This window comes from Prunus persica, chromosome G2 (assembly GCF_000346465.2).
Source record: "Prunus persica cultivar Lovell chromosome G2, Prunus_persica_NCBIv2, whole genome shotgun sequence".
Lineage (NCBI taxonomy): Eukaryota > Viridiplantae > Streptophyta > Magnoliopsida > Rosales > Rosaceae > Prunus > Prunus persica.
In genome coordinates this window covers 5219884-5243787 of record NC_034010.1, presented here as the reverse complement: position 1 = coordinate 5243787, position 23904 = coordinate 5219884, and the positions used below count along the sequence as shown (strand labels likewise).

Genomic DNA, 23904 nt, shown 5'->3' with positions numbered 1-23904 from the left:
TTTGACAAAGGAAATTGAACTTGTTCCAAAAGGGAGACGACTCTGCTTTGCCAAGGGACAAACATGACAAGCGTTATTAGAGACAAAAAGGAAACCTATTAAATGCTTAGACATGAAATTTAATCTGGAGGAAGAAACATGTCCAAGACGACGATGCCAAAGGTCAATAGTGGTGACAGTGTGATTACAGGATGGACGGTGAGACGGATATTGGTGGGTTGTGTTGGGGGGGTTCTCCGCCAATAGTGCCACCAAATAATAAAGCCCGTCATGTTGCTTACCCAAACCAATCGTCTTCCTCGTAGCAAGGTCCTACAAAATACACCAATATGGGAAAAAAGTCACTGAGCAATTCAAATTTTTTGTAACCCTACTCACAGACATCAAATCTACTGTGAAAGTAGGTACACATAACACATCATGCAAAGTATAAGTAGAATTGAGAGGGAATGATCCTGTTGTAGTAATTGAAGCCTTCTCCCCACTAGGCATACGAACCGGTTGCATAGAATGTTCAATATTATGATGAACTAACAATTTTGGAGAAGAAATGTGGTCAGTCGTCGATAATCCATCGCTGAAATTTTAATTTTGACAAACCTTTCTTGGTGGCAGCGACATTGACCTGGGATTTCTTGTCAAGCACTGGTTTGTGATGCATTATAGCCAACATTTGCTGAATTTGAAGGTCCGAAAGGCCGGACATAATGGACTGCATCTCATCCTTGGTTGGGCCTTCCGAAACATGATTGGAAGATGGACCACCATGATTTTTCTTAGGTTTGTGGCATGGATGACCTTCTGGATACCCATGAAGCTTCCAGCAGGTATCAATGTGATGACCATCATCATCACAATGGGTGCAATGGGGTCGGTTTCTTGAAGATCAATCGCGTCGGTCATTACGGTTGGAGGTCTGGGAACAGTTTTGGTCTGACCTATCAGTGTGACGATCCTCGCGATTGGTGGATCGATTCTAATTAGGATGTCCAATTCTAACAGCCATGGCAGCAGTATCGGAGGTTCCAACAGCGGCTCGTGAGGCTCCAAGCGTGCGTTGCTTTTCTTCTTGGCTAATTGAGGCATATGCTTGCCTAACAGACGGCAAGGGATTCATCAAGAGAATTTGGCCACGAACAGCACTGTAAGACTCATTCAATCCCATAAGGAATTGCATGAGTTTGTTGCGATCACCATGGGCTACACAGGTACAGGTAGAAGAATCTGTGTAGGAAGCAAGTTCATCCCAAAGACCTTTCAACTTGGTGTAATAGGCAGCAACTGACAATTGGTCTTGTGTCAAATATGAAGTCTCCCGTTGAAGTTGGAAGATGCGAAGAGCGTTGCTTTGAGAGAATCGTTCACGGAGATCCTCTCAAATTTCGCGGGCTGTGGTGCAATATATGACACTATCGCTGATTTCGAGATCAAGCGTGTTGACAATCCATGAGAAAACCATGTCGTTACAGCACATCCACACCGCGTGTTCATCAGGATTGGATTCCAATGATGGATTTTTGAGAGTTCCATCAACGAAACCCAATTTATTCTTTGCGTTCAATGAAACAGTCATAAATCTGCGCCACGTCGCAAAATTATCTCCATTCAAAGGCTTTGGTACAATTATCAAACCTGGATGATCTGAATTATTGATGTAGTAAGGACTTGAAGGTTCAACCTTGAATGTGCCAGAGGAATCATCCATGGTTTCCGGTGGCGAAAGATCTGTGACACGAGAAGGTAAGGTGCGGCAGGAAAAGAAATATGAAGAGCTAGGGTTTGATGTCCTTCTCTGATACCATGTGAATATGATATTGGAAGAGAATAATTTTAATTGATAGGTACAATTGGTTTATACAAGAGTGTCTTAGTGTACAAGGAAACAAGTCCTCCAATCTAGAAAACTTACTAAGAAAGTAAATCCTAATTACAACAGTATTGATATTAATTGATATTATACAAACTTATTTCCTAACAGATTGAGTAGGTTGGTCATTGTGTTAATCGAGTGATTGAGTAGGCTGGTCATTGTGGTGGGAACTCATACGTCAAAAATGACTAAAATGTTTAAATACAATGCACACTATCAAGGTACGGGGTATGGAACTTGAGACTATTATTTGGAAGTCAAGACATTTATCCACTAAACTAGACCCAGTTAACGTTTTGTTATGAAGAAAACGTTAAATTTCAGTTTAATAGGTATAATGCCACGTGTCTTAATACTTGGCAAGTGCCACGTGGTATTTCAATACGACTGTATAATTTCTCTAGTACATTAATCTCCTCCTATATCTGCTCTCCTCAGAACCGGCCCATGGCATGTGTGGACTATTCGACCGCATAGTGCCTCCAAAATGTAGGGGCCTCCAAAGTTTTTAAAAGTCCAGCATTATATTATATATTTTCTGCAACTTTTCGTTCTAAGCAAATTTTTATTCCAAAACATTATTTTTGGTTCCTAACGTGAAGTTTATTCCAAGTATTAACAAATTTATATAATAAAAAACTACCGTGAGTCGTGCGGTATGCTCTCCTTGCTATTCCCAAATCGCCTTTCTTTCATTTGGCCCCAAATTCACTTCTTCCCAACTTCTTTACTCTCCCATCCAAAAAAATAAAATTCCAAACATCTCTCTCCTCTCTCTCTCTCTCTCTCTCTCTCTCTCTCTCTCTCTCTCTCTCTCTCTCTCTCTCTCTCTCTCTCTCTCTCTCTCTCTCTCTCTCTCTCTCTCTCTCTCTCTCATTTTGCTGGGTGTAGTTCTTTTTGCATGTAAAAGAAATTGAGTGGATGTGAGTATGCAAAAATAGACCAGGGATGATCTTAATTCTATTTGTGGGTTCTAATGTATTTGTGGGTACATATAGGGCGTCATCAGCTTTCTTCGCATAGGCCTCCATATCTAATGGACCAGCTCTGGCTCCTCTCCATGGAGATCATTCATAGAATGGAGCTGAAAAATGCTAGAACATTGTAATTGTAACCGAAAAATAACCAACCTGTAAATAATCACCACATGCAGGCTCGCTAAACTCTACCTAGGGGTGGGCATCGGGACCGGAAAACCGGAACACCGAACCGAACCGGTGAAAAAAAAACCCGAAAAAAAACCGGTTAACCAAAAAAGTCAACAAACCGGACCGGAACCGGACCGAACCGGTTCCAACCGATTCCGGTTCTGGTTTTACATCTCTCCGCACCGGACCGGACCGAACCGGACCGGTCATATATTTTATATTTATATTTTTACAAAATTTTAAAATATAATGCCATTTTTTAACTTTTACAATCACTAATTTTCCAAGTTCAACTTCAAAAAATTTCTAAATGTATGAATTGAATTATTTGTTCATTTTTAAGCTAAAAAAATAAGTTATTTATTATAATTTTTTTATTAAAAAAATTAAAAAAAATTAAAAATATAATAAATTAATAATCCGGTTCAAAACCGGAACCGGTCAGAACCGGACCGAAACCGGTTAGAACCGAACCGGCCGGTTTTTGAAATTTTTTTTGTCTAAACCGGACCGAACCGGACTGGTTAAATAATACCGGTTTCGGTTCCGATTTGAGGTGAGAACCGGACCGAACCGGACCGCGCCCACCCCTAACTCTACCACACGCAAGCTGGCTAAACTCTACCTGAAACTCAAAAATTTAACTCAAGTTTAACCAAATCTCAAAACAACCCAGAGTACCATAAACAACCAGAGGAAGGCAATTTTTTATTTATTACTAAACTTCTATTTAAAAGTGCACCGTACAAATATAAAATACACACTCTAAGCTAATTAAGATTACAAGATGAACTTCCTTTGGGAGAGGAAAAATAAAAGATGGAAGTTGCAAATTCTAGATGGGGAAAACCACAAAGGCTCCGCTTCAACGATAGGCCCAGAGTGCTTCAAAAACTATCTTATGCCTGTCATGGCTATAAAACCAGCACCTAGGCTTAAAAACAGAGGTAAAAAACATGAGCCGTAAAACTCACTCGTGTAACATCCTCTGCTATTACTCTAATAGATAATCAACGGAAAAAAAAATTCCCTCGTCAAACCCGAGTTGGGGAAAAAGATGACTGGAGATGTCTTCCTGTAAGTGATCATGGAATGCAAAAACATATGACAGTAAAACAAAACATCGCATCCACAACAGACTTTTCTGCTTCCACATTCTTTCAGCTGTTCCTTTTTACAAAAGCTATCTGTGAACTAGAAGGATGCTCAAACACACAGTTGTTCGATTTTGGGTTATCCTCAGCTGCTCCCTGGAGCTTTATCTGTAATATAGTAACATAAAAACATTAGACTTACAAGATATATAAATATACATGTGTATATATATCCGTTTTTTGGTCAATGAAATACACATTTAAGGACAAACAAATAAATAATTGCAAGAAGTAAATAACTGAACTTCAAAAGTTTTTGGTTTTAAGTTTCATAAGTTAACACCACAATTCCTTCTCTTGTTGGATAAATTTTTGTTTCATATCCACTTTAAGCATGCAGGAGCTTCTTGTTTTCAATTTAACCACAGCCAACATTTAGTTAAGCAATTAACAGTTAATTCGTAGGATGGCACAAATCCATCTCGTGGTGTGCCCCCCAGATAGAAAATCCAGTTAGTTGGGTCAGTTGGTACCAAATTGTAATACAGGAGGGCTTACTGATGTTGTTGTCAAAAACAAGACAAAGTAATAGTGCAGCACTTTCAATGAAATCAAAAAATGGAGTATGATTCACAACCTAACAGATAAGAAGAAACTAATTTCTGCAGAAACCCACTAACAAAAGATCTGACAATTTGTAATGAATCAGTTTAATACGAACATTCCTCAGCAAGGGTTCACAGATTACAAAATCCCTCCCTCCCATATATGAGCACGTTTGCCCCATTCAAAAGTACACTGGAACTTATGCCAATGTTTAACATTAATGACAAGTATCTGGGTCCACTGTCCACTAAAATCAAAATTTCCAATAAATTCAAGCCCTTAAATCGGTGGGTTTACCCTTTCTCTCCTAGGGTATAGATTGATCACAACCCTAGGATTGTATTTGCATTCACTGGGAGTAGATGAAACTAAAGCATACTTTTATTTAATCAATTGTTTTCTATTTAAACCAATACAATGGGAAATTCTTAGGCGCAAGATAGGTTTTTATCATTCAGGATGAATACAGTATGTGTTGTTGACGGATACTGGTACTCCTTAATTATCTAGTACTCAATTTTTTTTTGTTTGTAAAAATGTAACAATGATTAATAAAGACATAAAGATCTCTGAACTCAGATCTGTATTAGGCCTCACTCAATGGAGAGGAAAAATGCAAAGCCAACCCCCTCAAGAGCTCAGCTTTGGGGTTAAGTGAAGATATAGAGATTCTGTATTTTCAGATATTACACTGCCCTATGCATAGTGCAGATTTCCATAAAATAAATTATCATTGGACGTTGGGTATTCAAAATCAGTGCAAAGACACAGGAATTTAATATATTCAAATCTAAGTTCATCATGCCAAAGTTAACATTGAAAGTAGAAATTTATGTTTCTTAGAAAGTTTTAAAAACAAGGATTGATTATGATGAAAGTTAAAGAGAACGACGGAGACAGAAAGCCAAAGAGATTTCAAACAATGCAAAAGTGTAGCCAAGAAAAGAAAACAAAAACAAAAAAAACTAAGTAGCACACAAACCTCATAGTGTTTGAGCAATGATGCGAATAATGTAGCCACTCCATTGAGTACAAATTTCTCGCCAATACAGGCATGTAAGCCATAGCCAAAGGGAAGAAAGGCCGTATTTGCATTTGGATCATTCAAACTGAAGGAGCACTCGACAGGATTCACAATGTTTTCAGCAGCCCCTGAGAACCGTTATAAACCAAACTTTGTTACTGACGGAGCATGTGAACCTTGATGTGTGATGCTATCTTAAACTAATTTCCCACCAGGGTTATTAACTTAGTATACAAATTAGAACTCCCTATCATGCATTTTGGACAGTGAAGTGACAATTTAAAACCAAGCGAGAACTAAACTCAAATGGAAAAACCAGCTTTTTTACAAGAATATTTAGCAAACATTTTATTATTCTCTTACAAAATGTACATCCTGTGCAATTCAAGATGGCATAAGGGATTGGAAATGGCATTTGATATAATGCACTAAAAGTCATATACTACTGCAGCATTTGCAAAGAAATGGAAAAAGGCACAGTGATTACCAACAGTTTATGATTAGTTAATACTGCTATAACTGCACTGCACATTTTCAGAAAAAATGGACTATAGGGAACTTGAAAACTATATAAACAAAGTTGAAACTGGAAATAGGTAGGAATGAAACCTGAAACTGATTTATTGAGCATAATATCAGATCCCTTTCCAGGCTTGGATAAAAAGCGATATGGATTAAATTCATTAGCATCATTTCCCCAACTGCAATCATCCATCTGTACCAGCTGTACAGGCACAACCAGTCCTGCTCCAGCTGGTATGGTTACACCACTTTTAAGATTCAAGTCTTCAAAAGGAAAGGAAGAAAAAATAATTAATGCCAAGTCAAGTATTAAATAAATGACAACCACCATAGCACAGGTGGAATAAAATAAGCAACACCATTCAATTTAGCATCACAATTAGGTAAGCTGGAGCTGAAGATCAGTAAGGAATCTAAAGGAGCAGTTAGCTGAACAGCATTCACAAGATGCTATCATATCCACAATTCTAACTACCTTGAGAACCTTAATTTCAACCAATCTGATTGATCAACCCAAATCAGGTTCCCTCCCCCACCCCAACAACAAAAAACAAAAACTCTTAAGTGGAGTTTAGAAATGGTTGACAAAATAAATGCATCTTCAACCAATGGTTCATCAAATGTATTTTTCTTCCTTGAAAATACCCTGCTGTCAGTGCAATACTTTTATATTAGATATTGTGAAACATAAAAGTCGCCCAAAATGTACTCACAGCATCATATTTTGACATAAACCTTAGAAATGTCTTATCATTTTTCATTTTGTTTGGCCTGATATCAATAGTGCGCCATATTTCATATTCCCATATAAGTAAAAACACCAAAACTCTTAGGACCTGGTTATAGATAGCTCCAACCACCTCATCAGAGTAGTCACTTCAATATCCTAAAAGCTCTTACTTATAACCTCTGTTGTTAAATTTGAAAACCAATCCATACAAAAAGTAGAAATTCCCCGGTTCAATTGTATATACGCATGTCATGGCTTATAAGTGTTGCAACCACATGAATCAATCTATTTCATATGATAAAGCATCTATTTGCTTATCACAACTTTCGGATGTATACTTCTTGAACTCAAATTTCAACTTATTTTTATAGGGTTTTACTACTTTTTGGAAAAATTGATACTAATAAAGTCAAACCACCATCATCAAGATTTCCTACATGAACTGTACAAAATACAACTACTAAACCTCCAAAACTAAAATAGCTTAAATTTAGCTGAATCCCACCCCTCCACTTATCCTTTCTTTTCCAAGAGTACACCCATATTTATGACTTTACTTCTGACAAATCCTGACATTTGGACCTTCATGCTTCTGCGTTCTATATTATATACAGTATCACATGCTTTTCTGATACAGGAGCATCTAATGCCTTCCAGGTCAAAGTGGGCCCGCTAGCCAATTAGGCTAGGGTTCTATTTACTTTAAATTATTAGTTATTTTGATATTATAGTTTTCCTATTCCAATTAAGATTTGGTTTAATTTCCCTTGTTACATTAGGGTTTGATGGCTATGTAAGCCTGATTAAGAGTTGTAATAAGGGTCTTTTATAAACTTTATTAAGAAATTACAGAATATAGTGTTTATCTTGGGTCTCTGTCTACAACTCTATTATCATCGTTCCAACTTTTATTCTATTGCTTTATCCGTCTATTCTCTGTGTTGTTGATCGTATGGATTCCATTTTTACCATGGTTTAGCACAGTTTAGTTGCTGGACAGCAGCTTATTGCTACTGCGCTGCATCATTTTCATTAGCTTCACCCTCAAAGTTCCTTGTATGAATTCTTTCTTTCTAAACTATTTGAAAATATATTTCAACATATTTGAGAAGATGAGTTCATTGCCTCAATTAACAGCCATGTTTGGTTATTTGAACACAGGTTTGCTGTTGAATGATATTAATTAGAAAACCTAAAGTTGTTCTGAAAATGTCTTCATATGGATCTGTATTCCTGGTTTTGGTTTTCCTGGGTCATTAATTCTTGTTATTGAACGGTTATTCGACTTCATGTTTTATTTCATCAAAAAAGGGTTTGAATTTCATCCAGTAAATTAATCTCACGGCTCTAGATCTAAACATATTTGGATTTTTGGGGCATCACAGAGAAACCACCATTAGACCCCCTTAAACAAAACACTAAAACACAGAGGTAGAGAGAGTGATATTTTCATACAGAAATTTAAGAACAAAATGGTGAGAAGTGTTACCGTGTGTGAGAGAACATCTCTGTAGCAAAGATCCAGCTGGCACAAGACGAGCAGATTCGTAAATAGTTGCCAATAATAAGAGCATCTTATCAACATTCAGTTGGTCTTTTTTAATTGAACCATTTCGTGCCATGGTTATCTCTGAGTAGATCTTTAGATACATAAAATAAAAAAAATAAAAAAATAAAAAGATTTAGGATCATAACAGCTTAATGTAGAAAGATATAATCATCAATTTTACAACGAGCAACCAAAAGCAGCAGTATTAGACTCAATCAGGTTACCACAAATCCATGTCCCTTTTAATTGAAACACTGATTAAAAATATATTTAGAAACTAGACATACACAAATATGGGAACAAAAAAACATTTTGTCAAAGAAACAAGAAAAGACATTTATAAACGGGATGTCCCATGGGTGATCAGAACCTTACATGATATAGGTTAGTATTGTTGGATAGGGTTAAGTCAAAGAAAGCAATTTGTTCCCAGTTCTGCAACCCAATTACTATGTAACATTGATGGTGGGCCCAGTGCACCCATATATTAGACTCAGTTTGGATTGGCCAGTCACTTAACCTAATGATAGCCATATAAATTTTCAAAATGCTGGTCTATGTATCTTCCTAGTTTTCATTTCCACTAGGATAATAGTGTTTCTTTGTATGGTTGCTCAAACTAATACTGCATCGGGGAAATATGTAGGTTAAGAATGTTATGGTATGAAATAACACATGAAACAAAGCTATTTCCTATATGAAATAATTATAATAATAATTAATTATCATTACTAGTAGTCAAATTTATATCATTATTTATCATTATTATTATTATTATTATTATTATCACTTTTTTCATTATTTTTAATTTGAAAGAGCAACATCCCTAATGGGGCAAACCGAGGGTTTCTTCAAACAAGAAGGAGCTGGGTGTTTCCTATAATTTCTTTTGGGGATGTGGACAGGGAGTTCAACAAGGAGAAAGAAAAATAATAAAAACAAAGATGTTAAGCAAAATGTGTGGAAGAAAAAAAAAAAAAAAAAGAGTACATAAAGAGATGCCTTGTTTACACTCAACTAGATCAAATGTCAGCTTTCACAGAATAAATTTCAAGAAGAAACATTAAACATTAGAAAGGACTGGAGAGAGAGAGAGAGAGGGAGAAAGAAGACAAGGGAGCCAGCTACCTTATCCTGTATCTGTGGATGCATACCAAGGCTCACCAAAATATTATTAATCAAACGAGCTGTGGTAAGGCATCCATGGAACATAATCCTCATAAGATTCCCACATGGTTCCTCTTCCGTTGCATTAAGATGGCCATTAAGCTCCTGAAAGAATAAGGCATCTACTATCACAACTTCAGAGCAAGATGGTCCATCAGATGCAACCTCCTTTCCCAAGATTTCTGTTTCATCACGGAGATTATGATCCATATGACCAAATAGCATGTAGTTCTTTTTGCACTGTTGAATTATATCTTGCGTTAAGCATTTCAACTTTGTGCATAGAGACTGGTACTTCCAAAATCCATGCTTCCAAAACGGAGTAACATTATAAGAAGTCCAGAGACAAGCATCTTTAGCAATCATCATAAAGAGCTCCTCATATACAGTTGCCTTGGACCAAGCCAAAAATTCATCTCCAAAGAGCGTGGCTCCTAACATGGTAAAAGCCATATGCTGAGAAACCATTTTACTTTCAACGCTGCCTTTAGCCATAAAATTCTGTATCCTCTCCAAGATACAGTCCACAGCTTTTGTACAAACCACATTTTCTCTCTCAGGAAACTTTCCAGTTAATTCTGTGAATAATGCTTCCCTTCCCTTTTGCACCTGCGAATGAGAAATACCCTTTAAGGAAAGACTATGAATGCTACCAGATGAACTTGAGAACAATTACACAAGACTCAGAGCCATCATCATATGATAAAACAAATAAATGATGCACTAAATTACGTTTGGGAGATGACAGACTTTTACTTTGATACAAACAGGTTGAAGATATTATCAGTTAGTGACAATGTGACATGCGACTTACCACCATCGCTCCAGCCTTACTCAAATTTCAAGTCCAATCCTCATAACTTTTTTTCTAAAGGACTTCGATAAGTATTTTATTGGCAGCTATCTAACTAAAACTTCCTCATTCCAGAGCATTACAAAAATCATTTTGCAACTTTATTATATTTTCTCATTGTTAATAGATGACAGAAGAAAATTTGTTTTTAATTAAGGTATATGTACTCCTGAAATTAGGCTTATTTTATCTTTCTATTTATTGTAGTTAGAATTTACGAATTTAGTTATCATTTGTTTTTCTTATTAGAAAATATGAATTAATTATTGTTTTTTTTTTTTTCAGGTAGTTAGTTATTTTGGAATTACTTATGTACAAGTCCTTTTTTTAATAAGGCTGCAGAGTTTGCTAATTTATTGCACTAGTTTTCTAGTTATTCCCGTTCTACTGCCTACATCTTCTTTCCCTCCCCTTTCTTCTACTTCCTCTCTCTGTGTCCAATACACTTGTTACGCCTGTTTGCCCAATCAACTGAATCAACTCACTCCTTTCATTAAACAGTCTTGTGTTTGTTGGATGTGATGACGTTACTATGAACTGTCAGTGCTGGGTGGTCACCACAAAGGTGATTGATTAAATATGTTAGACATATAGACCAACTAATGTTTGGGACTAAATGGGGAAGAACACTTTCGCCATTGCAACATGGTAGTAACATATTAAATTTAAAAGCCTTTTAAGTACGTAAGATAAAGAGAACTAATATTCTTTCTTGGGATAATCTCTAAGGAGAACCAGCAGTTAGACCAACAAATCAATGGTTCAGTTAGATCAACAAATTCAGTTTATTGATTTCTTTTTTTCCTTCCCTTTTCCCTTTGCCAAGTTTTTCAAGGAAGACAAGCCGATAAGCTGATGATAAGGAAGGTTTTTTAGTTTACTGCCTTCAGACAGTCCCTATCGTTCTCGAGTCTTGATGCCACATTTAACATTCTGAGTGGTAGCACCTACGTAGAGAAACAGAAACACAAGCACCTTTTCTTTTTCTGACATTACTTTTTTTTTTCTTTTGCAATCTCAATGCAGACACAAAGTATTGGTATAACACAATAATTTTCTAAACATTACAAGTACACAAGTATAAAAAGCAGTAAAAGAGGGGCAATAAAACAGAGCTCATACCTTCTCAAAAGGGGAAGCAAAGAGACTTGACCTTCCAAAGGGCAAATGGAAAGCCCTCCCAGTCAAAGGCAATTTATCAGCAGCCTTTAGTAGCATCTCTTTGATGAGATTTGGATCCTTTATTGACACTAAAAGCTTTGTAGGACCCAACCACAACTTGACAACAGACCCATATTTCTTGTGCAAATCCGACAACACTTCTGATCAATGCCAAAAGAAAAGAGAAATGGGTTAGATTGTTCTCACCCTATCCATAACACAAATTGCCAATTAATCAAAACCAAAAATTAATTTTCTACTCCTCAACTTCTTTTTTTTTTTTTTTTTGGGAATTCATAAGCCTAACAAAACCAATCAAATTTGAAGTTCACAAATATTCCAGGTGTTTACTTCAATTTGAAATTTTGATGAAAACCCAGATTCTGAAACCCCAAGAACAGGGACAAGAAGCCAAAGTTTCACTTTCATTCATGATTCATAAGCCAGCAACCAAACGTAAAAGTTGAACTGAACCCAACAGAGCTAAGTACTCTAGTCAACTACAAAAACCCAAACAACAAAAATAAAACCCGAAACAGAAAAGGCATCAGAGAGTGAAAACTGCACGGACCAGTAAAATTTTCGCGGGAAATGAGTTTGCAGTGGCCGTAGAAAGAGGGACATGGAGGCCCAGGAATTGACCTGGCCTTGGCCCATAAGCAGAGCAGCTTAACCACCCTGCTGAGCAGGAAAGCGGTGACCGCGATGAGGGAAAACCAAAGGAAAGCATTGAATTCTCTGTTGGCCAAGTCCCTGAGAAGAACTCGATTGCAAGCTTCGGATCTTGAGTGAGAGAGAATCGCTAAGAGCGCGTCTGATCCACATGAGGAAGAAAGTGCCATTTTTTCATATCAGAAATCAGAAGAAACTCGACTCAATCTACAAAAACTGTGTAATGGATGGGCAATAGAAAAGCAGGAAAGTGCAGATAAATGAGTACAGAGACTTGCAAGTTGCAATTGCAATTAATTTATTCAGAAGTCGCCAAGTATTTCCTTCTGTCATGACTCAGCAGCCATGAGAGTTGGACTTTTCTGTGTCAATATGTCTGACTTTTCGCTTGTGTGTCCGTTTCTCTCTGTTGATTGGAAATGAGAATGGTCCAGCATGTGACACGTTTCGGTTCTTGTAGCTTCCTTTTTGTTTTTTGTTTTTTGTCATCTTCTTCTTTCTTGTTTTTTCCTTTGTTGTCACGTTTGTAATTTTTACAATCTGATTGTATACAATTCAAACTTTTAGGTTGTGTCACTTTGAAGCGGAAGGGAATTTAAAGTGATGGGATTTTGAAATGAAGCGACTTCAAAAGTGATGTGGTTTTGAAATGAAAGGGAGTCCAAGTGATGGATTATTAAAGTTACTCATTTAGCTAATTATTGCGATGGTGAGATTTGATTGATAATTTTTTAAAGAATTAATTATTGTAGTGCCCTTAAAATTATAGTCAAATTTTACTTTACTCTTTGAAAGTTAAAGTGACTCAGAATGCCATTTTGATTAAGGTTTAATAATTCATTTTTCCTCCCATTATTAACTGTGTTAAAAAATTATGTTAAAAAAGCTGATACAGCACGAATGAGACTCATTCTTTTGCTGAAATGTATGCCACGTAAGTGCCATATTTGGAAAAAAAAAATTTAACAAATAGGAAAAAATATTATTTTTTTCTCATTTCTCTTTCACCATCTTTCTCTCTCTACTCGACCCTTCCTGCCCAAAGAGCCACCCAACCACCCACGACACACACCCACTCCCTACCCATAAACCCACACAGACAGGAAAAATATTCCCAGAAACCCACACAAACAGAATAAATATTCCCAGAAACCCACACGATTTTCGGAAAAAGGAAGTTGTAGATTGATTATGCAAATTTTTCACAGGAGAATATTTGCATGTAGATTCTTCACCCTTCGAGCTTCCTTCTCTCTCTTCCTAGATTCATGAGAAACAAATAGGAGTAAAAGACCACACCCAGGAGGTGTTAGCCAAAGAAGCTCTGATGTCTAAGCAAGTTCAATTAGATCTTTAAGAAAAGATGCAGCAATAGCTAAACTAGACGGAGTTTTCTCTACGGGGAGAGCTAGGTGGCCGGAGCCATGTGTGGTGGTACTTAGCGTGTGAGGAGAGATAGGGGGAGGGGCCGAGAGAGAGAGAGAGAGAGAGAGAGAGAGAGAGAGAGAGAGAGAGAGAGAGAGAGAGAGAGAGAGAAAGAGAGAGAGAGAGACTTTCGTGGTGTTTTAGAATTAGGTTTTAGAATTACCTTGAATGTCTTGTGTGGCTATATATTTATAGCCTCCTTGTGTGGTAGAGTTTTGGAAGAATAATCCTTATTTGGTTAGGATTATTCTTCCCCAAAAAGATGATAGGAATTACTCCAAGAGATTTGGTGAAGATGGGTTCCTTGATTTAGGGAGATATTCCTATCTTATAGCATGTTTACTAATCCGTAATTGGATTAGGAGGAATTGAATTGAAGATGAATTGAACTGAGGAGGAGTTAGATTGAGGAGAATTAGATTTCGGATTCCTATTGAAGTTGTTTACTAAAGCATATGGATTGAGGGGAATTAGATTTCGGATTCCTATTGAAATTGTTTACTAAATCATATGGAATTGGGGTATGAGTGGTACTAATTACTCAAATATCCTCATTGTTGGGTTAAGGTAGATGGAAAATTTGAAAATTTGAATATTTTGTGAGAATATAATAGGTAAAAAAAAATGAATTGCTAATGGGTTAGTTCTCCAGGAATTAGAATATCACATCCCACCCAAGAATTGAATTCCTCCAAAATCAGGAATTCAATTCCTAATTTTTTGTGGGCCCCACTTACTTTTCAATTCCTTAATGTGAAATAAATGCAGGAATCCTTCATATGCGAAATTCAATTCCTGATTAGTAAACACACCCTTAAATCAAAGATAATTTTTCTAATTAAATAAGAATTAATTAGGATAATTAGTTTGACCTAAGGAGTAATCTTTTTTCACGTGTCATCTTCTTATTGGCAGGTGAAATATATGCTCTCGCATAGATGACCATGCCTTGGTGTCTATGCCAGAAAATGCAAATGGGTCTTCACCATCTTCACCTCTCAAAACCCTAGATATGTCTTCAGATTCTTCTTTGCCAAATCCAACTGTGTATACTCACCATCTGTTGAAGAAGACCAAGAAGGTGAACCATCATTACCTTCGCCTCTCAATTTTGGTGCTAATGATTTTTCAAATTTTGAATCGAATCCACATTCGGAGTTTTGAGGACCATTGCAGTGGTCATCTTCTGCCCCTTATGTTCTAATTTGGACATTGGAAACAAAAGAATTTTTTTTATGTTTATGTAGGTTTGTGGGAGGTAGGAGTGGTTATGGGTTTGTGGTGGGTAAGGATGGGTGTGTGTCATGGGTGGGTGGTTTTTTGGGTGGGGGGATGGGTCTAGTATAAAGAGTGAAAGAGGGAAAAAGACAAAAAATTAATTTTCTAAATATTTTTTATCTATTTGTTAATTTTTTTTAATAAAATATTTTACATACGTAGCACTTACTTGGCATACATTTCAACAAAAGGGTGGGTCTAGTTTGTGCCATGTCAACGTTGTTAACAGAGTTAAAGATAGAGGCAAAGTGAACCACCAAACCTTGGTCAAGAAGGCACTTTGGGTCACTTTAACTTTCAAGGAGTAAAGTGAGATTTGATTATAGTTTTAGGGGCACTTTTGTTAATTAAAATGAGGCTTATTTACTGTAGTGCCCCCTGAAACTATGGTCAATTCTCACTTTACTCTTTGAAAGTTAAAATGACCCAAAGTGCCCCATTGACCAAGGTTTGGTGATTCACTTTGCCCCCCAACGTTAACTTTGTTAAAAGTTCTGTTAAAAAAATGATGACATTGCATAAATAGGACCCACCCTTTTGAAGAAATGTATGCCATGTAAGTGCCACATGTGAAAAACCAACAAAATGTTTTATTTAAAAATATTTTACAAATAGGAAAAAATATTTAGAAAATTAATTCCCTCTTCTCTCTCTGTACCCGACACCCACCCTCCTTCACCAACCCACTTGGGGGCAACCATCACAGCCCCGCCCCTCCCCACCCAAACAGCTACCCACCCACGACACAACCCAACCCCCGCCCCTCTCTCTTTTCTTCTTCCATTGATTTCCAAATCCCTAAATCTAAATATGTATATCCATGACAGATAGAGCACTCAAAAGCCATGCCCCCATGACTTGTCTTTCTCCCTCTCATGAATTCAATTCTTATTGCCAAAACCCACTACCTTCCAGAATCAAATAAACCAAATCAAAAATCCCAAAACCCACTACCTTCAAAATCCTAAAATTGACCCACTAATTATGCACCCAAATTCATAATGCACCCAATGACCACCCATCATCTTAGAAAACCCATAAAGCCACCATGTTGTTCTTCATCCCCAAACCCAAACTCCTCTCCCTTTATCTCTCTCTGTCTCTCTGGGTCTGATGAGAAAAAAAATTTCATATGGTGCAGGACATTATTTTGGTATTTGGAGACTTTTGGTTCCCAAATCAAATAAAACACAACAATATGGTGTTTGGTGGTGAGAATTGAGAAATAAAAAAAATAGGGCTGAGCAGTTTTGGATATGGGAGGATATGGCAAAATTCTTTATGAGGATGTGGGAGGGGTGGTCTTAGGATGTAGGGTGGGTGCGTAAAGAAGTTTCGGTAGGTAGGGAGCAGAGGGGAGGGGGTGGTCAGGGGAAGGGCGAGGGGCAGTAAGGGTTGATGGGTTGGGGGCTGGTGCTGGGGAATATGGAATCGGTTGGTTGGGAAGAATGGAGAGAGAGAGAGAGAGAGAGAGAGAGAGAGAGAGAGAGAGAGAGAGAGAGAGAGATGGGGAGAGAGATGGAGAAAGAAAAAAAACAATATTTAAAAAAAATATTTTTGAAAATAAATATTTATTATTATTATTATTCATATGTGACACATTTCAGCACAAAGGTGGGTCTTTTTCGTGCCTTTAAGCCTTACTTATTCTAGTGGCCTCTGAAACAATGGTCAATTCTCACCTTACACCCTGAAAGTTAAAGTGACGGGTCAGGAATGGTATTGTTATCACATCACTGAACCCGAATTAATAAGTTATATTTATTTTGAATTAATAAATATATAATATAATATAACAAGTAAAAAATAATAAATCGTTTTGTTACATATAATAATTTTTTTTGTGGGTGAAGGAAACCTTAGGATATTCTAGATTCAGTAAGCCACAAAGATGATATTACACTTAATTTCTAAGCAACAAAAGTAAAGATTAAAACTTTGAGCTTAAAAACAAACTCTAACCCAAGTATCTCTAGGGCTAAAGGAATTGAAGCACTTAGACAACTTTACAAACTACCAGAGAGAGAGCAGAGAATTCTTTACACCTTTGTAGCACTACCTTGAGCGAAACTCAAGGTTGATCACCCATGGAGGGTCTTCATCAAATGATTCTTCAAAAGAGAGCCACCAAATATTTGGCCTCTAACTTGATATACACCAAAAGGAAGAGGATGGAGGAGGAGATAAAGAACCACAAGGAGGTGGAGGTGCTAGTACCCTTCCTTGTGTGGCTATGGTGGAGGGGAAGGAGAAGCATGGTGTAGCCTCCTTAACCTCCCATCATCCAAAACCCGAGAGAAAGATGATGCCCATCTCTATCTATATATAGGCTATGCATTTCAATTGGGTCACCCATGACCCATATCACTTGAAATGACTCATGTGGGTCATAAAGTGGGTCAAAACCCACCATCTCAACTATGTGGCCGAAATTCCCTTGTTATTGGGCTTCTTGGGCTTCTTCATTTAAGTTGTCATACACAACTCATCTTATAAGCCTAATAGATCCAACCCCAATAGGCCTTGAACTTCTAAAACTAATTTTATGTCTAATACAAGTCCCAAGCTTTGATTAATTAATTAATCTCTATTAACTAATTAATATTTTTTCATCATCTCCTAATTAATTTTCCATTTCTTACCTTTATGGGTGTGCAATCCTTTAGGTTCTAATCGGAAAGGTAGTAGGCGATTCGGACTCTTCCTTAATCGGTTGTAAATTAAAACCTCTTTTAATTCTCCCTATTATGATAACATAGTTATGACATGTCCTCAGGGCTTCCACAAACCATGAGTGACATCTAGCAACCTGTCACGGTTACCCAAGCCAATATCAAATAAGGTGGAGTGTTAAAAATATGCCATTAAAGCCAACTAATTATGTCATAGTTAGAGTTAAGGACATCTTTGATAAAAGATATATTATGTTATCTTTGGACAAGAAAGGTTGTTTTATATATTAAATCATCCTATATTATCTTTCAATATATAGAACAACCATAGTCCAAGGAATACACAAGTGGATATGAGAGCTATGTAATGAGATTGCATACATGGAGAGTTCTCATTATCCCTAAATCCAGAATATGTTCCTAGTCATAGGAATATTGATTGGGCATCAATATTCCGCATAGACCAGTACACACAGTATCATCTCTATATGTAGGGAATGGTAAGGTCTCAAGTCATTAAGTGTGGAGACACATCGATATGTGTGTAGGTACTTGTAGAAGAACAAGTACACTGAACGCAATCCAACACATGAGTTACAACATGGAAGTCTTTACTCACATGTCAAGCTAGAACACATAAATTGCAATGGTGCAAACAAATCTTTAGACCTAAGGCATCATAGATTTTTTGTGGCTATGTTGTTAATCTTTGAGAGTACTATATGGTTATGCTGAATTAGGCATAGCTTAAAGGTGCTCATTAGGATTCTCAATAGAGTCATGGAAGCAAATGAATGTACAACAAGGAATCTCTACTCTCAGTAAAGGTGAGAGAATACTCCAAGATATGATAGAGTAATGGATAAGACTTAAAAGAAGAAGTCTTCAAATCTTAACAGGATAATCATATAAAAGGAATGATTCATATTAGGATATTGACAATCGGATTCCATGATCTAATAATGTGAATAAGGAGTATTGACATAAGAGAATGATTCAATTGCACAGTCATTCCAATTTGAATTGATTCTTTCACAACGTCTCATTTAGCACAGATAATTGTGACTTGCTACGAGACGATTACCAGGGTTTGTGGATGTCCTAAAAGGTTTCAATTAACCTTTATTAATATGAAGAATTAAATTGTGGAATTTAATTTGTATATAATCTCAAAGGAGTTGAGTCAACCCACTACCTTGCTAAAGGGAACCTACGGATTTGCACACCCAAAGAATGTGATTAGAGGTACAAATTAGGATAAATGAAATGAGGAGACACAAGTCAATGGTTGATAATCAAATGTCAAAGTCAACGGTCAAAACTCAACATGTTGACTAGGGCAATTGAACAAAGTCAAATAGTTCGACCGGGTCAAATTGCGTAAGACTATAATTATAAGTTAATAGTTAAATTAATATTAAAATATTAGTTATGGAATTAATATTGACATATAGAAATATTGGATTAGTCTTTTAAATATGATTTAAAAGGAAATGGACAAAATAGCCCAAAAGGCTATTAGGCCCAAGGGATAAGTGGCATAAGATGACTGTTGGATAGATTTTACTCTATCTATTTCTCACAAGTGCACGAACCAATTATAGTATAGGAATGCAAGAACTAGGTCGTTCCACAGAGACTTGGATGAAGACACTTATTACTACTACTTAGACTCACAAGTAACCCTCAGATTAAACATAATTAAATAAGGTTGAGTTTAGTTGTTTGGAGCAAAAACTTACTAAAAGAGAATGCAAAATAGCAGGTAACTGAAAACTACTAAAAGGGAATGCAAAATAGCAAGTGACCAGCAAATAGATGTTTAGAAAATTTAGAGATAATGAAACAAGCACTAGGGGTTCAACTTCACCATGACAATCCAATTTTAAGCTACAAGTTAACAATCACCTAAGTTGATTAATTCAATTTCTGGAGTTGTTCTTTCTTATATATGATTATCCATATGGTGTTTGGTTTTAATCAACTACTCAGAATACACAAATTAGCTATGGTGTTTAGTCTAAACTATGAATCTGAATCCATTAAGCCTAAGAAGAACACTAAGGAACCAAGTAAACATTTAAACATGGTGTTTGTCCTAAATGCATACCCATTCATTCACTAATCAGTTCAAGAGTCATATGGTGTTTATGTAAACTTGAACTAGATAACCAACATACATGTGTTAATAGTGGCCAGCTATTTAAACATGCATAAAGATTCAACTAAGAACAAGTGAATGAGATCAGAAAATTAGAAGTAATCAACAAGGAATAACATTAACTTGAAAACATAAAATTGTCTTGTCAGGCTAGCTATGGTAATTAGTTACACCCCATTAATGGAAAATACATTTGAATCATAATAAAAACATTGAGAATGTAAGAAAAACCCGTGAAGAACGAATTATGTTGTTGAAGAGCTCCTCACAGCTTCCACTATGTATGCTTGCAGCCAAAGATGAAGAGTGGTGTGGATGTGTGGATTTTGTTTGGGAAATGATGGGGATGTGCTTGGGAAATTATGGGAATGTGAAGGATGGAGTGGTTTCTGGGAGAGGTGTATGAGGTTGTGGTTGATGAATGTCTGAGTGAGAATTGTGCTGGGATGGGTGATCTGGTAGGAGTTGGAAGTGAGGGATTGTGAATCCCAAGACGTGACTGATGAAAGTGTTTGGAATGGAAGTGGTATTTATAGGGAAAAAGAAAGGGGACATCTAATTTCAATATGACTTCTACCTACAGCACTTGCAATTGAAAATTAGTTTCTTGGCTGTTGTACTTCACCAACAAATCCCACCAGAAGCAATACCTCATGCATAGCTAATCATGACCAAGCATCAATTAGGTCATGCTTAGGTCAGAATGACGAACAACTTATTGGGCTCACGAATTGGCACTACTACAAAAAGTGAAAAAGACGACCAGAAAACAACGACGGTCTAAGTGAAAACCGTCGTGATTTTTAAAAAGACGACGGTTCTAAAAACACCGTCGTGTAATACTACCTTAGACAACTAAAAATGGAGATTCAAATGGCTGTTCAAAAACAACGACGTACCTAATTAAAAAACCGACGTCTATTTGAAACAGATTTCCGCAGTGTAAAATCAAAGCCAACAAAGAACGGCAGAAGTTATGAATCGACCGACGTAGAAAGTAAAGACGACGATTTCAATAAAAGCCACCGTTTTTACTCATAAAATAACACGACGAAATTTTCGTATAAGACGCCGTATAATTACAAACAAATCGACGGCTTTAAAATACAAAATGTCGCCGTATTAAATTAATGTACAACGACGGAAAATATAAATATATCGACGTCATTCTCGTATAGTTCTACGACGTTATCTTTAAATCGTACTATAAAATTTAACGTCGTATTTATTAATTTTATACGTCGTACCTTTAATTTAAACCGTCGTCTTAATAAGAATTTTTGTTAACAATTTTTTCCTTTATTTTCTTATCCTACGTCGGTAGATCTACTTAATGACAAGAATTGAAATCTGTCATCCAAAAAAGAAACTTTACATAATCCAGAACATTAATTTCCTTCATTTTAAATTTCCTCAGGAAAAAAAACTCTATTTATAAAGCACTGTAATTGAAAAATAAACTGAAAGGTCACGGGAAAAAAATTTCTATTCATAATTTAACAATTCAAATCCATGTCGGTTATATTAAACCTAACGACGTAAATGAAAAGATTCCACGTCGCAAAACAAATATTGCGTCGTGTTAGTTTATGGTTTCTTTAATAGTTTCAGTTTCTTTAACAGTTTGGTCCTTTATCTTTCTGCAGGACTTGTATAGTTCAAAGCATTGACTTGTATAGTTCAGAGTATAGTTCAAAGCACTGATTCGTTTGCTCATGCTTTATCGCATTCATGAAACCCATCTTCTTCTTCTGAAGCTCTACGGATAAAGGAAGAGGCTATCACAAATCTGACGGATCTTCTTAGCCAAGAAAATCAAGCAGAGGATCAGGCACATCTGATCTTCAGATTTCCCTGAGAAGCGAACTTTCCTTCGACAGCGAGTGGAGGCCAGGCTTGCATCTCTTTTGATGGAAAGCAAGGAGTATTCAGAAGCACTAAATGTCCTATCAGGCTTGATCAAGGAAGTGAGAAGGCTAGTTGACAAGCTTCTTCTTGTGGACATAGATTTGATGCGAGTAAGCTCAATTTCTCTTTGAGAAAGACATCCAAATTACTGTCTTTGAGATGTGAGAGACAGTGTCTCTGAGAGAGGAAGAACTTGGAACCCTAAATGTAAACCGAAAATGAATGAAAGCGACAAATTTATAGAATAAATTTTTAAAACCAACGGCGGTCCTTACAAAAAAACCGCCGTTTACATTGCAAAATCAACGTCGTTATTACCGACGTATATTACATAAATCCACGTCGGTAAATTAATAAAACCGACGTGTTAAATGATCTACCATGACGCGAGTTATTACTTATGTACTTTAATTTTTGAGTTTACTACGACGGTACCTACAACACTACTGTCGTACTTATTTACCACGTCCGAAGTTAAACGTACTGTCGTATTTTGTAATTTATACGTCGTAGTTATATGTAACCGCCGTATTATTTTTTGAAATGGTTTTATATGTAAGCAACTTTTCGTGTACCTGACTTACACATGCAATGTTTCCAAACCCGATTAAAAATTTCAATCTCCCAGAGAAAACTTTTAGACTTTTTTCCTTGTCAGAGCACTTTCAGAGTATCTCATCGTCTTCCTCTCGTCTTCTTCGTCGTCTCTGAACTTAAACATCGATCGTCTTCCTCTTGCTTTCATTGCACGCAAAAGGTAAGCTTTCATTTTCACTATTTTGGTTGCTGTTTTGCATGCTCATACGTTTTTTGTTTGAAAAATCTTTTTACCTTTTTTCTGGCCAAAATCATTTTACTTCTTTCCAAGTTCGAAAAAATATACAGACAAAGAGGGAAAGTTTCCAACTTTGAAGACAACTACCTCAACTAAATAAGACGACGGTAGCTTCTTATTTACGTGGTTAAATATGTAGACCACGACGGTTCGTCAGTCGTTCTAGCGTCGTCTGAAAATTGACAAAGTTGTTTTTAAAATTATAGTCTTTTTTTTATTTGCTTGTTTAATTGCAGGTTTGATTTCTCTGAACAATGGTTTTTGTTTTTCTCTAATTTGATAAAATATAAAGAAAAAGAAATTAGGGTTGGTATCTAATATAGACGACAGTATCTTATTGTTTTACGTCGTGTGAATGTTAATACCACGACGTCATATTAAAATACCGTCGTCTATATAAGATTCCAAAAATTTCTTTCTTGGCCTTGTATTTTATCAAATTAGAAAACAAAAACCATGGTTCAGAAAAATCAAATCTGCAATCAAACATTCACAGAGAAAGAAAGAAGGGTTTTGGATCCTTATATAGACGACGGTATATTACTACTGACGTCGTGTGAACATCAATACCACGACGTTATATAAATATTCCGTCGTTTATAGTTTATTATTACGTCGTTTGTAGTTAATTATTTCGTCGTTGTTTAATTACCTTGGTTTTAAACATTTATTACGTCTGATATTATTTCATTGCGTCGTTTAAAATCATATCATACGTCGTCTTTTATTAATAACCGTCGTTTGTGTTCTTAATCTTTTCTTGAAATATTTTCACTTGCAGTTTTGTCTGTAAAAATGGTTTCTCACCAAGACCAAAGTAAGGATTCTGGCTCCAACAAAAATGGAGGTAAGGAGCAAGTACCTCCTCAAGAGAAGTCTTCGAAGATAATGAAGTCTTCGAAGAAGATGAAGTTTGCTTCATCATCTGCTGATACAGAACCAACCAGCGCGACAACAATCTCTGATGATTCAAAGGCTGGTCGAGGTATGAGCACAATGCCTCGTGTTGTGAAGAGAAAACTTCAGAAACTGAGGTCAATTGTTGAGTACAATAAAAGGGGGAAAGGAATTGGCCAAGCACACAGTGAGATGCAGTCCTATATTGGTGTGTTGGCACGCTCCAGAGTCCCACTTGTGGACTTGAAATGGGCTCAAATCCCCAAGGATATAAAGGAGCAGATTTGGGAAGCAGTTGACATTGCTTTTGTAGTAGGTCAAGGGGGCAAGAG

At 36.5% G+C, this 23904-nt stretch overlaps 2 protein-coding genes across 2 annotated transcripts; both read right to left on the bottom strand.

The window, feature by feature from the left end:
• LOC109947239 lies at positions 977-1705 on the bottom strand. The gene is made up of 2 exons (XM_020557156.1): positions 1468-1705; positions 977-1281 (listed from the first exon to the last, which is right to left on the bottom strand). Exons 1-2 carry the CDS (start codon positions 1703-1705, stop codon positions 977-979), a joined length of 543 nt encoding a protein of 180 aa, XP_020412745.1.
• Positions 3634-12754, bottom strand: LOC18786558 (alpha-humulene 10-hydroxylase). The gene is made up of 7 exons (XM_007218890.2): positions 12296-12754; positions 11686-11885; positions 9672-10319; positions 8484-8634; positions 6352-6528; positions 5701-5870; positions 3634-4280 (listed from the first exon to the last, which is right to left on the bottom strand). The coding sequence occupies exons 1-7, from the start codon at positions 12564-12566 to the stop codon at positions 4179-4181; spliced, it is 1719 nt and encodes a 572-aa protein (XP_007218952.1). The 5' UTR covers positions 12567-12754; the 3' UTR covers positions 3634-4178.

Bases quoted from the DNA above. Each gene is read 5' to 3' on its own strand.
- LOC109947239 (XM_020557156.1), bottom strand. From the start codon at position 1,705: ATGGATGATTCCTCTGGCACATTCAAGGTTGAACCTTCAAGTCCTTAC. The intron at 1,282-1,467 runs GTAACGACATGG...ACCAATTGTCAG, and splicing joins ACACGCGGTGTGGATGTGCT to TTGCTGCCTATTACACCAAG.
- LOC18786558 (XM_007218890.2), bottom strand. From the start codon at position 12,566: ATGGCACTTTCTTCCTCATGTGGATCAGACGCGCTCTTAGCGATTCTC. The intron at 11,886-12,295 runs GTCCGTGCAGTT...GGCATTGATCAG, and splicing joins TTCCCGCGAAAATTTTACTG to AAGTGTTGTCGGATTTGCAC. The intron at 6,529-8,483 runs GTAACACTTCTC...TTCCTTTTGAAG, and splicing joins GAGATGTTCTCTCACACACG to ACTTGAATCTTAAAAGTGGT.